This window comes from Squalius cephalus (genome assembly GCF_949319135.1).
Source record: "Squalius cephalus genome assembly, chromosome: 14".
Taxonomy (NCBI): Eukaryota; Metazoa; Chordata; class Actinopteri; order Cypriniformes; family Leuciscidae; genus Squalius; species Squalius cephalus.
In genome coordinates, this window is record NC_137135.1 from 34,493,337 (window position 1) to 34,508,495 (window position 15,159).

The window sequence follows — 15,159 nt, forward strand, 5'->3', positions numbered from 1 at the left end:
GATGCCGATGCCGATATTGAGAAAGCAATCTGGCCAATTGGCCGATATGAGGCCGATACAATACATGTGAATACAGTAAATGAGAGACATAAAGAATATTGGTGAAACTAAATGAACATTTATTGTACATACTATATATGCAAAATTCTTTTTGCAATAAAAAATATTTACTAAGAAATTAAAATGTAAACAAAAAGGTAAGGTAACACTTCAATAAATAAAGTTTTAGTGCAACTTCTTGTCTGCTTTAATATTTACAGTCATTTTTTCAGTCACATAAATAATTACTGCTGCTTACTGCAGGTTACAAATAACATTTATCATTAATGAACCAATCTAAACAATATTCATAAATTAATGACAAAATAGTATGTGAGATTACATACATTTTATGTACAACATAGTTAAATATAAATCTCACATAGTTTATTTACACTATTTACTTTAAAATAGTTTAAATAGTTCAACCTTTTTTTAAGGTTGTTTTACTTCAAGTATATTTAAATAATAATGATTTATGTGTTTAGTTTTGCTTGTTTGTTTCTTTAAAACTTTGCAAGCCGTCACATGTATTTGCATGACATACATGAACATATGAAAATGTATACTACACACGATATTACGCCAATCATGGATAAATAAATACAGTAGATAGTGAATAACATTTTCAAGGATTTATTTCCAAACGTAATATTATTACATAGTGTTCTCCTCTCATCCACCTCACGCGACCAACTGATCTGTAATGCACGCGACCCAGCTTTTCCGTGCACGCAAGTCCGTTGGAAAACAGCGTCTAGTTTAAATGTAACCCGAGAACAACGCGCGTATCTGAGGAACAACCAGTCACAGGATTTTTGACTGTTTGTGAGGTAAAATGTTTTCAGTTTTGTTTGAATTCGTTTATATCACATCTCTGACCCCCACTGGAGCTACCGCTGGGCTGCGGATCTGACATATCACGGTACTGTCTGAATAGACTCTGCTGCACGCCGGAGTGTTTTTGTGTGTAACACAATGTAGCGTCAGGTTAGAAACTATTTTTTACAGTCTATGGTTAGAAAGCGAATGCGAATGGTCATTTACTGTGTCTGTCAGATGTCTACTTCACTTCTGAGTGGCTTGTTTTACGGTGCTGGGCGGAGCAGAGCGAGTGTATTCAGTTCATTCATGCTCGCTCTGTTCGCGTCAGTGGAAAAAAGCGCTAATGCACAGTCACAAACTGTTTTGAAATATATTGGCCAAACGGAAAGATTTATCGGCCGATGCCGATATCTAAAAAATTCCAAATATCGGCCGATATATCGGCCTCGCCGATATATCGGTTGACCACTAGCTTTATGTAGAATGCTAAATCCCGCTGCTACAATCTCAAGTTGCGTCAATAGCAGAGGAGAAATACCGCTAAATTTAAAAATACTACTGTTATTGTGTCACGAAATGTAGTTTTAAGAGTTTTTCAGTCGAGAAAGTATTTGTTTGAATCTCAAATATGTTGTTTGTTTATACAGATAGCGCCTATTTAAAATTTTGATCTGACGTTTGCGGAGTTGTGAGATCCAAGCGATCACCAGGCGCTCAGCGTTGTGTATCCCGCCTGGAACAGCCTTACCTCGGCTAGTGTATCTGACGTTTGCCGCTGACTCTGATGTCTCTAGTCTAGTGGTTAAACATGAGATATAATTCGTCTTGTGTATATCTAACGGACGATCTTTGATCTCATTCATCTATAATTTGTTCCCTGGCAAATCGTTTTGGCTGAGGGCAAAGTTTAGTTTCATAACTTTATATAACGTTAAATTCTTTAGGCTATTTATCTTTAACGTTGTAGCCTGCTGACTTATGTTTGACTGAATCGTTTAACTTACTTTATTTCTTGACTTCTTATACCTTTTAGGCTACTTATACTTTTATAATGGCTATTATTGATCAATAAAAGAAAGATTTAGCAATAATTTTATAAGATTTATAAAAGAAATGCCGGTGACGGCAACTAACAATTGTTAAATGACAGGTCCGGTTCAGTTAGCCATCAATAACGTAATTTGTATATATTTGTATAATTTGTAATATCAATACGGTAGTAATTTGTACTGGCATTTAAACGTTAAACTTTACTTATATGTACGGTTATTACAAATGTATGGTAACGTAAATATAGGCCTACTTACATTTGAATACATTTTTTTTTTTTTTTAACAAGATAGCAAAGCTGCGCGTAAAGGATTGTGGGTGATTTGAGAGCGCGAAGGATACACATATGCACACTTTCCTGTATATGGGATATTTTCCGAACGAAGGACTCCGAGGTTGAAATTCCGAGGATCCTCGACATTGGAACTGTCCTTCGACGGATGTCGATGACGTAGCATCCTCGAAATTCTGGTTTCCGAGGATCCTTCCTTGACATTGAGAAATGTCTCAGATCTCCGATCCTCCGGAGGTTGTAGGGGGTCTCTGGAGTGTATGTTTTTAATCAGCTGGCCTGAACTGCTGGGAAATCATGTTGTGCAATCATAACCAGGCTGCTTATTTACTGTCAGAGCAGCCTCCAGCTTTACGGCTTTTGGTTTGGCTCATAAAATCTGTAGGTGGTAAAAATGCTTCCTTTGTGTTTGTCAAACTGTTGTTTGTGTCAATGAATGAGCCGATTAGTGTATGTAATATTCAGTAAATCTTGGGCCAGCCTTTACAAAATTAGTTCTGCGAGCCGCCTACACAGTTTCACTTTGAGTCCCTGTGACTCTCAAGAATAACGTGAGCTGGATGAGAAAAACATGAATGAGTCAGTCAGTTTGTTTGTGTTTTATGCATTTTTTTTTTTTTTTTTTCCCAGAGTTGTGTAGGATGTCTTTGGCTGAGGACTCGGTGAGTAATTCTTCCATATTTGTGTTCTGATGTGTTAGCAACACTTCAGTAGTGGATTTTGCAAGCGTAAGCAGCACATGCTTGCACTTAGGATTAGGGATTTTAACCAAGGCCTCAAATATTTGTCATTAGTTGTGATTTATTGTGTGGTTTAGGATGTGACGGAAGAGGACGTGGATGCTGAACTGGCCATCATTCACTCTCAGATGGCTTATGTGATGCAGCTACAGGGAAGAACCGAAGACGCCCTTCAACTCTACAATCAAGTCATTAAACTCAAGTGTGTTACATACTGCACATTTACTATCCTCATAACCCAACATATGTCTTAATTAATAAAACAGCAAATAAATGCATGCTCGGGTGATAAGATATGCATAGAAAAAACTCCCAGAAGAAATGAAAGGTGCAGAAAATACTGATAATTTTAAACATAATTAGGGATGCACGATATATATCGGCCACCATATTGGTATTGGTACCAATATATGATAGCAACTAGAGATGCACCGATTACAATTTTCTAGGCCGATTTCCGATTTTTCATTGAGTTTGACCTGCCGATACCGATTTTAACCGATTCCGATTTCATTTTTTCTAACCACTTTACAGCACACACAAATATTTATTTTCTATCTTTTCTTTAATAGAACATTTTACATTTTGCATAGAACATAGATAATTTTTTTAACAGATAATCGCTATAAAATAGAACTATATAAATTACTCCTGGTGTGGGAAATTCACACACATCTAAAGTGTTATGGAAGAACCATTTCCTTCTTTTCATATCCAATATCCAACTAATTTTGTAAAATATATTTAGCAAACTAAACTTCTGTATGAAAACAGGTAATGGCAATAATATATATATATATATTAGGGCTGTCAAAAGATTAATCGCGATTAATCGCATCCAAAATAAAAGTTTGTTTTTAATAATATATGTGTGTGTACTGTGTATAATTAAATTTGTATATATAAATACACACACATGCATGTATATATTTAAGAAAAATGTGTTATTTATATATATAAAAAAATTATATTTATATATAATATAAACTATATAAATATATATACAGTATATGTATGCAAATATTTCTTAAATATATAAATGCATGTGTGTGTATTTATATATACAAAATAATTATACACAGTACACACACATATATTATGTAAATACAAACTTTTATTTTGGATGCGATTAATCGCGATTAATCTTTTGACAGCCCTAATATATATATATATATATATATATATATATATATATATAGCCTTGCAGTATAAAAGATATTTCTATATTTTCTGGCTAGTTTACATTTATTTTTTATAATCATAACCATACTTGCAACCAAAACTGAATAATGAAAACAAGTTTAAAGGAATAGTTCACCCAAAAATGAAAATGCTGTCATCATTTACTCTCCCTCAAGTTATTCCAAACCTGTATGACTTACTTTCTTCTGCTGAACACAAAAGAAGATATTTTGAAGAAAGTCGGTAACCAAACGACTGATGGACCCCATTGACTTCTATAGTAGGAAAAAAAATACTATGGATGTCAATGGGGACCAGCAACTGTTTAATTACCAACCTTCTTTAAAATATCTTCTTTTGTGTTTAGCAGAAGAAAGGAAATCATACAGGTTTGGAACAACTTGAGGGAGAGTAAATGATGACAGCATTTTCATTTTTGGGTGAACTATCCCTTTAAATGGGTAAATCTTCTACAAATATTTTTGAGTCTTCGTTTTCTTTTCTGACATACTCCAGTTCTTGTTAAAACACACTAGACAATACTTATTCTGTGCATTTTGAGCCCTTTTTGTGTGAATTAATTTTTAGTTTGTCCATCAAAAGTGTGCTTTCACTTTAATTGAACGCTCCTGCTTGACGCTCACGTGCTGCTCCTAATGCCGGTGTGAATGCACTCATTGATTAACATGCATGATGAAAAAAATCCACACTGCTCACGCGCCACTGACATTTGCGGTGTGAAACGGCCGTAATTCACGAGGTTCCTAAATGTGCGTTCCGTGTGCACGTGTGATGCTGATGTTGCGCGATGTTAATCATGCGGCGCCCGAGTGCATTTGACCGGCATAAAATCGGTATTATGTCAGACTGACCGGTCGGTCGCCGGTTATGGCCGATCACGTGAAAATCGGCCAATTCTGGTCACCAGCCGATCAATCGGTGCATCTCTAATAGCAACCAACCAGAACACCCTAGCAACCACCCAGAATACACTAGTAACCACCTAGCAACCACCCAGAACACCTTAGCAACCCACTAGAAACACCCTAGCAACCGTGCCGAATTTTACCACTGCAAGCACCACTCACATTTTCTTCAGGAAATGTACATTCTAGTTTTTAAAACTATCGTTATCGACCAGATAAGAAAATTTGGCCGATATCTTAAAGCTGATAAATAATGTATAGTTTCCTTCAGCTGAGACACTTCAGATGTGCACTGTTCCACATGATGGTTTTGAATTGCTTGAAAGTCCGTCACATAGGCTACATATATTTAGAAAAAAAAAATAGGCTACATATAAATGATGCTGTTGTACAAATATCCGATTAATCTCATATATGATACGTGTCGAGGTTCATTCAGCTCTTCAGCACGCGCAGTTTAAAAAGCAATGCTGTTATTTGAAATCGTTATATTAATTTTAGATTTAGATAAAAATGATCTAAAATTAGATAAAAAAAAATTATGCATTTATAATATTTAGCACTTATTTTTCTCGTATCATTTTCATCAACAATGTGGTTTAATTAAAATAATTTCATTATTGTCTGTGTGGAGTCTATTCCATTTTTATTATCCATGGCACATGCATTTTGATTCTTTATACTCAAGTAATGTTGTCCAATTATTTGCTTGCATTATTTAGGTGTTATTTTATTTATTTATTAGTCAATATAATTATTTTCTTTTTGTTTAGAAAGAAAGTTGCCCATAGGAGTGTAAAATTAATTTAAAACTTAACGGGTTCAAACTACACTGTAAAAAGTGAATAGTCGGATCAACTTAAAAAAATTACTTCAATTGGTAACACCTAAAGAAATTAAGTTTTCTCAACTTAAATTATCACGTTTTTCACGATAAAACGTGATAATTTAAGTTGAGAACTTAATTTCTTTAGGTGTTACCAATTGAAGTGTTTTTTTTAAGTTGATCCAACTATTCACTTTTTACAGTGTAGGCTACTGTACTATAGATAGTTAATGTGCTTGGGTCATGGCTTTTAATGGTGAGACTTTTGATTTGGTAATCGGCTCTCAAGACTTTTTATAAAAATGTATTGAGATTTATCAGCCAATATATTGGTTATCAGCTTCAAATATAAAGAATTATCGGTTATCATATCGGCTAAACATGATTTAAAAGCCTCCTATTTAGTCTGGCATCCATGTAGTGTCTTATAACTCCAGTATTTGTTTATTTACATCATTATATAAATTATGTATAATTATGTTTCATATTGTCATTGCTCGTATTTTGTGTCAAATGCTTGTAAAGCACTTTGAATTGGATTGGATTTGTTTGAAAGTTGCAGTAGAAGTTTTGATTAAGGTTGCCACATTACTCGCATTAGAGTTTTGTCTTTTCTCTTTGCGTTCAGGCCGACTGATGTGGGTCTGCTGGCTGTGACTGCGAATAACATCATCACCATCAACAAGGTAACTAATATAAAACCCAAGCTCTTCCTTCCTTCCTGAAGAGCTGATTGTGTCAGTCTTGTTTGCAACCAGTGTTTTTAATCTGTGCTCTTTGAACCTCCAGGACCAAAACGTGTTTGACTCCAAGAAAAAGGTGAAACTGACCAATGCTGAGGGTGTTGAGCACAAACTGGCCAGAAAACAGTTGCAGGCAATTGAGATCAACAAAGCCCTGTTGGCCATGTACACTAACCAGGTGACCACTCAGTTTGTACTGTGCAGTATGCTTCAATCCTGACGGATGTGACCTGTTTTGACCTCTCGGTTGTCTCCCAACAGGCCGATCAGTGCAATAAGCTGTCGGCTAGCCTGCAGGCCCAGAATCCCAGTCATCCCAGACCGGTTCTGATCCAGGTGGCCCAGCTCTGCCGAGAAAAACAGCACAGCAAAGCCATCGAGCTCCTGCAGGTACTTCCCCTCCTGACTCTTCATTTCTGCAACTAAAGCCCTATTCGGACGGGATTAACTTTACAAGGGTAGATGGAGTAATGTAATTTTACCACAGGACGTCTGTAATATTAATGGCCAATTCGCACGGGATAAGAGATCTCAGTAAACTAGCAGAAGTGGGAGAGTAACTTGATATACACATCGCCGTCACTCCTGTCGTCATGTGTGTATTACGCTGCTTCCTGATATCACGTGCGCAAACACATATAACCTATATTTATATATATAAACCAGTTATGTCCGGTTTAACGATGTATTAATTAACTTCAGACTGGATTGTGTTGGTAATAGGCACTTACCTAACGCTAAAAGATGTTTCGTGCCTCTAACAAGTGCTGTCGATCTTCTCTCTGATCTGAATGGGTGTGTGTGAAACACTTGAGTTTTGCCACAGACTCGTTCCAGCGTCTAGAACGCAACTGATCCTGTCTCCATACTTGAAAAACCACGGAAAACTACTTTTAAACACGAAATGATGGAATATTCACGTACATATTTACAGCGGGTCTATTCGCACGGGATTAGTATCACCTGAGGTCATTTTCCCGGACCTTTTTACTGAAGGTAAAAGTCGGCGTAATCTTTACTGACATTGTCTGTAATGATCACTGAATGATTACTGAGATCTGGTAATTATTACTCTACCCCTCCTCTCCATGTTAAACTAGTCCCATCCAAATAGGGCTTTAGACATTTACCTCTGATAACAGACACTCTAAATTGTAATATGGACTCATGCACTTTCTGTAATGCTGCTTTGAAATGATGTGTATTGTGAAAAGCGCTGTACAAATAAATGTGAATTGAATTGAATTGAATTCCAGCTCTCAGTGGCGTTCTGTAACCATTTATGTCTCTCCTACAGAGGTTTTCAGATCAGCACCCTGAGAGCGCTTCTGGGATCAAACTCACCATGGCACAACTCTACGTGACCCAAGGTACTTTCATACACACAAAAATACAGTTCAGTGCAACATGTGCAGCGCAAGTCTGTCATCTAAGCTACATAAAATTATAATGAGAACATTATAATTGTGTGTTTGGCACATGGCTTTTAATGGTGAGAGTTTTGTTTTTGTAATCAGGCTCTCAAAAAATATATTAATTTGGATTTAGATTTAACGGCCAATATATCGGTTATCGGCTTTCAAATATAAAGATTTATCGGTATCAGCCAAAATGTTCATATCGGTGCATCCCGAGCCAATATCAGATTCCAGGCCGAACAGATCATGGTCCTGAAATGACCCGCATGCGCAAAAGAACGATAAAAATACATCATGCAGCAAGTGATTTTGCGTTTATTTATAGTTTTATTATAATTATCTATTATAATGTTCAGTCTGAGGTCGCATTGCAAAACATCGGACCACAAAACCAGTCACATGGGTCAGTTTTTTGAAATTGAGATTTATACATCATCTGAATGCAGAATAAATAATCTTTCCATTGATGTATGGTTTGTTAGGATATGACAATATTTGGTCGAGATACGACTATTGAAAATCTGGAATCTGAGGGTGCAAAAAAATCGAAACATTGAGAAAATCTCCTTTAAAGTTGTTCATTTATGTTGGCGATTGTGCAGCATTCACTCACAGAAATACATGTTTTATATATTTACGGTAGGAAATTCACAAAATATCTTCATGGAACATGATCTTTACTTAATATCCTCATGATTTTTGGCATAAAAGAAAAATCGATAATTTTGACCCAAACAATGTATTGTTGGCTATTGCCACAAATATACCCGTGCGACTCGAGACTGGTTTTGTGGTCCAGGGGCACATATGGAAGTGGCCAAAATCGGAATTGAAAAGGTCAGATTCCATGTGGTTTGTGCCATTCACACTGTCATGACAAAAACAGATCTGAGTCACATATGAGCAAAAAAAAATGCTTTTGGGCCACATTTACCTGTAGTCTGAATATAGCTTTACAGAGAGCAGACTGAACCTAGAAGAGTCTTTGAAGTGTAATTTATGTGTCGCATATGTCTTCAACAGGTCATGTGACTAAAGCCTGTGATATCCTGAAGTCCATAGAAGAATTTAAATACAAACCAGGAATGGTGAGATATCATTTGATTTTGATTTATTATTATTTAAGTAGATTAAGTTAGTCATGATTTTAATTTAATTTTAATTTAATTTAATTTAATTTAATTTAAATTTTCTAGTTAATGCAGAAGTTGCTAAAAATAGATTTCTAGTTAATGCAGAAGTTGCTAAAAGTTTTTTTTTTATTTGTTATTTAAAAATATAATATAATTAATGTTTTACTGATGTCATTTAATGTCCTTTAAGTTTTATTGATGAATTTGCTAAAAGTTATAAATTATATTTGCTTAAAATTTGCTGTATAAAATCCTGTGTATATATAACTATATAAATCTCAATATGGAAATTCAGTACTTGAATGTTGAAGGACATCAATAAAACGTAAACATTGTTTTTGTTTCTTAAGAGAAACCGAATGTTAAAACTGATATATATATATATATATATATATATATATATATATATATATATATATATATATATATATATATAATCAAACGCATATATTTTACACATTAAACATACACTATATAGAGATATAAACTCACAATTGCGAGAAATAAACTTAGTTTAAATAAACAAGTTTATATCTTGCAATTCTGACTTTATAACACACAATTCTGACTTAATATCTCGCAATTGCGACTTTATATCATGCAATTCTGACTTCATAACACAATTGCGATTTTATATCACACAATTCTGAGATAAAAAGTCAAAATTGCGAGATGTAAACTCACAATTGTGAGAGAAAAAGTCAGAATTGTGAGATAAAAAGTCACAATTACCTTTTTTATTTTTGACTGTGGTGGAAACAAGCTTCCATAGTTTTGTTCTGTGTTTTTTTTAATCAGATTTCTGCTCTGGTCACGATGTACACACATGAAGAAGACATTGACAGCGCAATCGACACATTCAGTCAAGCCATCCAGTATTACCAGAAAGAGCAGGTAAAGGCGAGCGCTGGCGGCTCAACGAGTCTGTATTCGCTCAGCACTGCATGATTGTGTTTTTCCCCTCTCTCAGACGGGGTCTGCTATCCACCTCTCTCTGGTGCGAGAGGCTGCGAACTACAAGCTGAAATACGGGCGTAAGAAAGAGGCCACCAGTGATCTGGAGCAGCTGTGGAAGCAGAACACTAAGGACATCCGTACGCTCGCCCAGCTCATCTCTGCATACTCGCTCGTGGATCAGGACAAGGCCAAAGCGTATCCTCTGATATCACTCGAGTCTCAGGTCATTCTGATTTTGACTTTCAGGGATGTGATTCTTCCGGATTAATCCGGAATTCCGGTTATTTCGGCCTAAAATCCTGACACGTAAATCATGCAGATCAGTAATAAATAAAGGAGGTCGGGAATCGGATACTTGTTATAAAATTCGAATTTCAATTCTAATTGATTTTAATGTGATTTTTAAACCATTCAAGAGCGAGACGACTCGTGCACTGTTTTCTGACAGCAGTTTCTATAATAACACTAATCAAACGAAAAAGAAAATTCACTCGTTCTTGACTGAATAACTTTTGTGACTATATTTGTAATGTATTTTATTTATAAAGAGCAGTGTTATTTTTTCATTTGATTAGTTTCTGAACCTGAAAGTCTTAAAACACTGTTTATTTATTATTGTTTAGAGACTGGGTTGAGAGACTGTTAAAGGGTTAGTTCCCCCAAAACTGAAGATTCTGTCAGTAATTACTCTCCCTCATGTTGTTCAACCCCGTAAGACTTTCGTTCATCTTCAGAACACAAATTAAGATATTTCTGATGAAATCTGAGAGCTGTCTCACTCCTCCATAGGCTTCTGGGTAATCGAGATCTGCCATCCCAGAAAAGTTAGTAAAGGCATCGTTTTGTAGTGTAACAGCGCAGCGCTTCTGGGTTGTACGTCAGAACAGAGGCTCACTATTGGCCAGCATCACACGCATCACATGACCAGCGTCAGCCAATAGTGAGTAGGGCTGTCAAAATTGCTCAAAAATGACGTTCGAATATTCCCTCTAAAAAACACGAATATTCGAACATCTGGTTGCGCATTTTGTCAACAGGACAAATGAATACAAAGAGACATAACTACTTGTATAGGTAGTTTATTTAAGTTTAAACATATTTGACAACGTATTACCTACACAAAAACAAGTAAATCAACTAATGGCCAAGACCGCAGACCTCACTCTCGCTCGCTCGCTCGCACTCTTTCTCTCTCTCGCCCTCACCCATGCTGCGTTCACACCATACGCGAAAAGAGCGTCTGGCGCGAGTGATTTCAATGTTAAAGGGACACTCCACCCATTTGCATTAAGCTTTGCATTGTTAGAAACCCAGTCATACTATTGAATGGTCGTGCAACACTCATTTTCCCCTGAGACGAGAGAAATCCGTTATTTACCTTTTACACTTCCTCCTACAATGACGCAAAAATCGTCATTTTGCATCATTGTAGGAGGAAGTGTAAGAGGGGGGATTTCTGTTGAGACTACAGACACTAGTTCCTCATCTTTCCCAGGGGGCGGGACCCGCTCACGCTACAGACCTATTACAGATCAATGGGTGGGACTTTACTCTCTGAAACTGAAAGCAATATCCTCCATCTTGTTTGAAGCTAAGCTAACAGGCGCTGTGGAGACAGATGTAAAGTAATGACAATAGCGGAGGAGAGTGCTAAATATGATATAGAAGAAGAGGATTTCGGAAGTCTGATGCTTGAATCAGGTGTTTGTGGCTACCTTTACAAGCCGCATTATAGCGAAGAGCAGCCGAGGCAGAAGACCTGCCTGCCGCGGACGAGGAGCCCGGACTGGCTCGAGTTAGGGCGGACTGGTGGCGCCGGTGATCTCACTATGCAACTACGAACCGCTACGAACACAGAGATAGAGTCCGTCTGCGGCAAAGAATTTCAATGATGACAATTTCTCCTGGACGAAATCTCTGAATCAGACGAGGACACGGACGTTTGTGTTGAGAACTATCTTAGTTTCGCACCGCATATGTTCTGACTGAACATCCAGGTACCATGCAATAATTCACCTTTTCGAAAGAAATACAAACGAGGAGTAATGCACTAATGAGTTCGCCAACTAACTAGACATTTTGTGTGAATGTGAAATGAATTTCAAGCTCTGGTGGTAGCTAGCCTTGTAGACGGAAGAGTGATTTCTCTTATAGGCAGATATGCGCTTTCTGGATTAGTGGGAGTGGCTTGCGGAGCTGTGCAATGTGGTGCATTGTGGGAGTTGTTGTCTTTCATACAAATGCGTCCTGAAGTTATTTTTTGTCTTTCCTCGGTCACGAAGGCACCAAATTCAAAATTTATTTTACATTTCGACTACATATATGACCCACTTTAAATAAAAAACAATGTTCAAATGGGTGGAATGCCCCTTTAAGTCAATGTAAAGACGCGTTTACGCGCATCTGGAGGTCTTGCGGCGCGAATTAGGCGTCACGCTCTGTGGTTCATAACGGTTTAAATGAACAACAAATATAAGCAAATGTTGAGTGCTGATCAAGAGTTTTGTGCAAGCAATTTAAGGTCGCGACTCTTGTCCCAAATATAGCAGGCTTCATTCAGTGATTGAAACAAATATTATTAACATTAATTGAAGTTTTACAGTATATAGAACCGACATTGAACGCTCCGAGCAAGCTGTGCTGTGGTAAACGTGGAACTTTTCCTTGACATGAAACGGCAAATAATCAAACCAGTGGAAGCCTGCAGTGCATAAAACTGCTGTATCTAACCTACCTTATTCATGCAATATCTATTCAGTCAGTACAGTAGCGTACACTTTAGTAATGTTTCTGTTTAACGTTAAATAAAATGACCTGTCCCTGATCCCTCAGGCAGCGCGCACACACGCAAAGCAGACAGCCGCGCTGCGTTACCGCGGGCGTGTTTTTCCACATTCGAATATTAATTTTCACCTTCGATATTCTGTTTTTTAAAACTATTCGAATATATATTCGAATTTAGAATATTCGTTGACAGCCCTAATAGCGAGCCTACATTCTGACGTACAACCCAGAAGCGCTGCGCTGTTACACTACGTCAACTCACTCAGAGAAACAGAAGAAAATGAAGAGTTGAATAAAGTCGTTATTTTTGTGTTTGTTTTGCGCACAAAAAGTATTCTCGTCGCTTGATGAACTTAAAGGTCCCGTATTATGCCCCTTTTCACAAGATGTAAAATAAGTCTCTGATGTCCCCAGAGTGTGTATGTGAAGTTTTAGCTCAAAATAGCCAACAGATCATTTTTTACAGCATGTTTAAATTGTCATTTTTTGGGGCTCAGAAAAACGCGCTGTTTTAGTGTGTGCCCTTTAAATGCAAATGAGCTGCTGCTCCCGGCACAGGGGGCGGAGCTTCATGAGCTCGCACTCAGTCTCTCAGGACAATTTCAGCTCACGGAATGATGATAATATCAGAAACTCTCAGTAACGGCGTTAATTTCGAGTCGGACAATAATGCCTACAGAGTCAGAGTGCTGTATAGAGATGAAACAGGTATAGTTTAGTAGTTTAATTACGGTTATTATAACGTATTTGTCATCTGCTTGTATGTATCCATTATTTATTAATAGCCTGCAAGTCTGCTGTCTGAATGATGATCAAACATATACTGATGAGTTTAATAAAGTTTATTGTACATCACACAAAAGATGAAGCGTCAGTTTTACTTCAGAAAATCACCGTAAGAGCGGAGTAAACACAGTAAGTTATAAGAAGTGCGCAAGTACATAAACAAATTTCGGTAGAGTTGAGGGAGCATTCCTGTGGGCGGAGGTTAGTCAAAAAACGGTTTTAATGACGTCATTAAAGAAGGAAGTAGAGGGATGTAGTCCAAACGGGCTGTTCGATGTAGGCGACTTCTGTTAAATAAAATATCTCGCTTGGCATTGAACTTTGAGCTTTATCATTTTACAGATATTATTTATGCTCTAACAACAACATTACACACTAACTAAAGTTTGAAACATGGGATCACGAAGAACGGGACCTTTAAGGTTGAGCCACTGGAGTCACTTGGACTATTTTAACGATGTCTTTACTAACTTTTCTGGGATGGCAGATCTCGATTACCTAGAAGCCTATGGAGGAGTGAGACAGCTCTCAGATTTCATCAGAAATATCTTAATTTGTGTTCTGAAGATGAACGAAAGTCTTACGGGGTTGAACAACATGAGGGAGAGTAATTACTGACACAATCTTCATTTTTGGCTGAACTAACCCTTTAAGCTAGCTAGCAATCTAGCTGACGTTACTCCAGTAAATTAGCGTACTAACGTGATGGGAGGTTCAGCTGAACACTGAGTAATAGTTGACAGTAGCTAGCTAACATAAGGTCACTGTTCTGTACACTTTTTTTTTTTTTTACTTTTTAGGTTTAAAGTAGTTTACACGTCACCCATCTACATAGATTATTGCTCAGTACTTTTAACACTGGTTGCGTTCGCTAGGGTAGGGTCTGAAAACGGTAGGGCTGTACTCAACCAAAGAAAATCTTGGTCGACTGAAGTCCTGAAGTTTTCGACTAAAAATCGACTAAAATCGACTAAAAATGACGTTAGAAAAAAAACGTTAAATTAATTAGCTGCGCACTGTGCTCAGTACTTGGTAGCCTTGTTGTCCGCCTAAATGAATTATAAATAAACATAAAAAACTAGTAGGCTATTTGCAGTATTAAATCGTTTTTGACGTAATTAATTTGCACTGAAATGAGTCTGACACACGAGTCTGTCGGCTGTCGGCTCTGACAGCGTTGCATCACGTGCACCTGCGCAATATCATAGCCTATGATTTCCGAAAATAGTACTATGTTGTCAACTAGTGATATCATGACAAGAACTTTTGAGGAATATGTAACATAATTTAGACAACTGTTTCTGTCATATGTATTATAATAACTGGCAGACACTATAATTTCAGCAGCTCGCACAGAGTGAGGCTGAACCTATTGAAACAAAACTAATGAAATGAACGCGGCAAAAAATGGACCAATCAGAATTTTGGTCGAGCCAGAACGTATCGACCAAATAATCG

The 15,159-nt window shown here is 37.1% G+C and overlaps 2 protein-coding genes across 2 annotated transcripts in view; one reads left to right on the plus strand and one right to left on the minus strand.

Annotated features, from left to right (window-relative positions):
* The window catches only part of adad1 (adenosine deaminase domain containing 1 (testis-specific)), a 105,396-nt gene that overhangs the window by 34,845 nt on the left and 55,392 nt on the right, over positions 1 to 15,159 (minus strand). The gene's annotated exons all lie outside the window — the stretch shown is intronic.
* The window catches only part of srp72 (signal recognition particle 72), a 28,207-nt gene that overhangs the window by 8,524 nt on the left and 4,524 nt on the right, over positions 1 to 15,159 (plus strand). Inside the window, exons 6-14 of the mRNA XM_079892093.1 lie at positions 2,837 to 2,868; positions 3,024 to 3,148; positions 6,509 to 6,566; positions 6,670 to 6,801; positions 6,885 to 7,013; positions 7,921 to 7,993; positions 9,065 to 9,129; positions 9,973 to 10,068; positions 10,145 to 10,326. Coding sequence (XP_079748219.1) covers positions 2,837 to 2,868; positions 3,024 to 3,148; positions 6,509 to 6,566; positions 6,670 to 6,801; positions 6,885 to 7,013; positions 7,921 to 7,993; positions 9,065 to 9,129; positions 9,973 to 10,068; positions 10,145 to 10,326 — 892 coding nt within the window. The remainder of the gene's footprint in view (positions 1 to 2,836; positions 2,869 to 3,023; positions 3,149 to 6,508; positions 6,567 to 6,669; positions 6,802 to 6,884; positions 7,014 to 7,920; positions 7,994 to 9,064; positions 9,130 to 9,972; positions 10,069 to 10,144; positions 10,327 to 15,159) is intronic.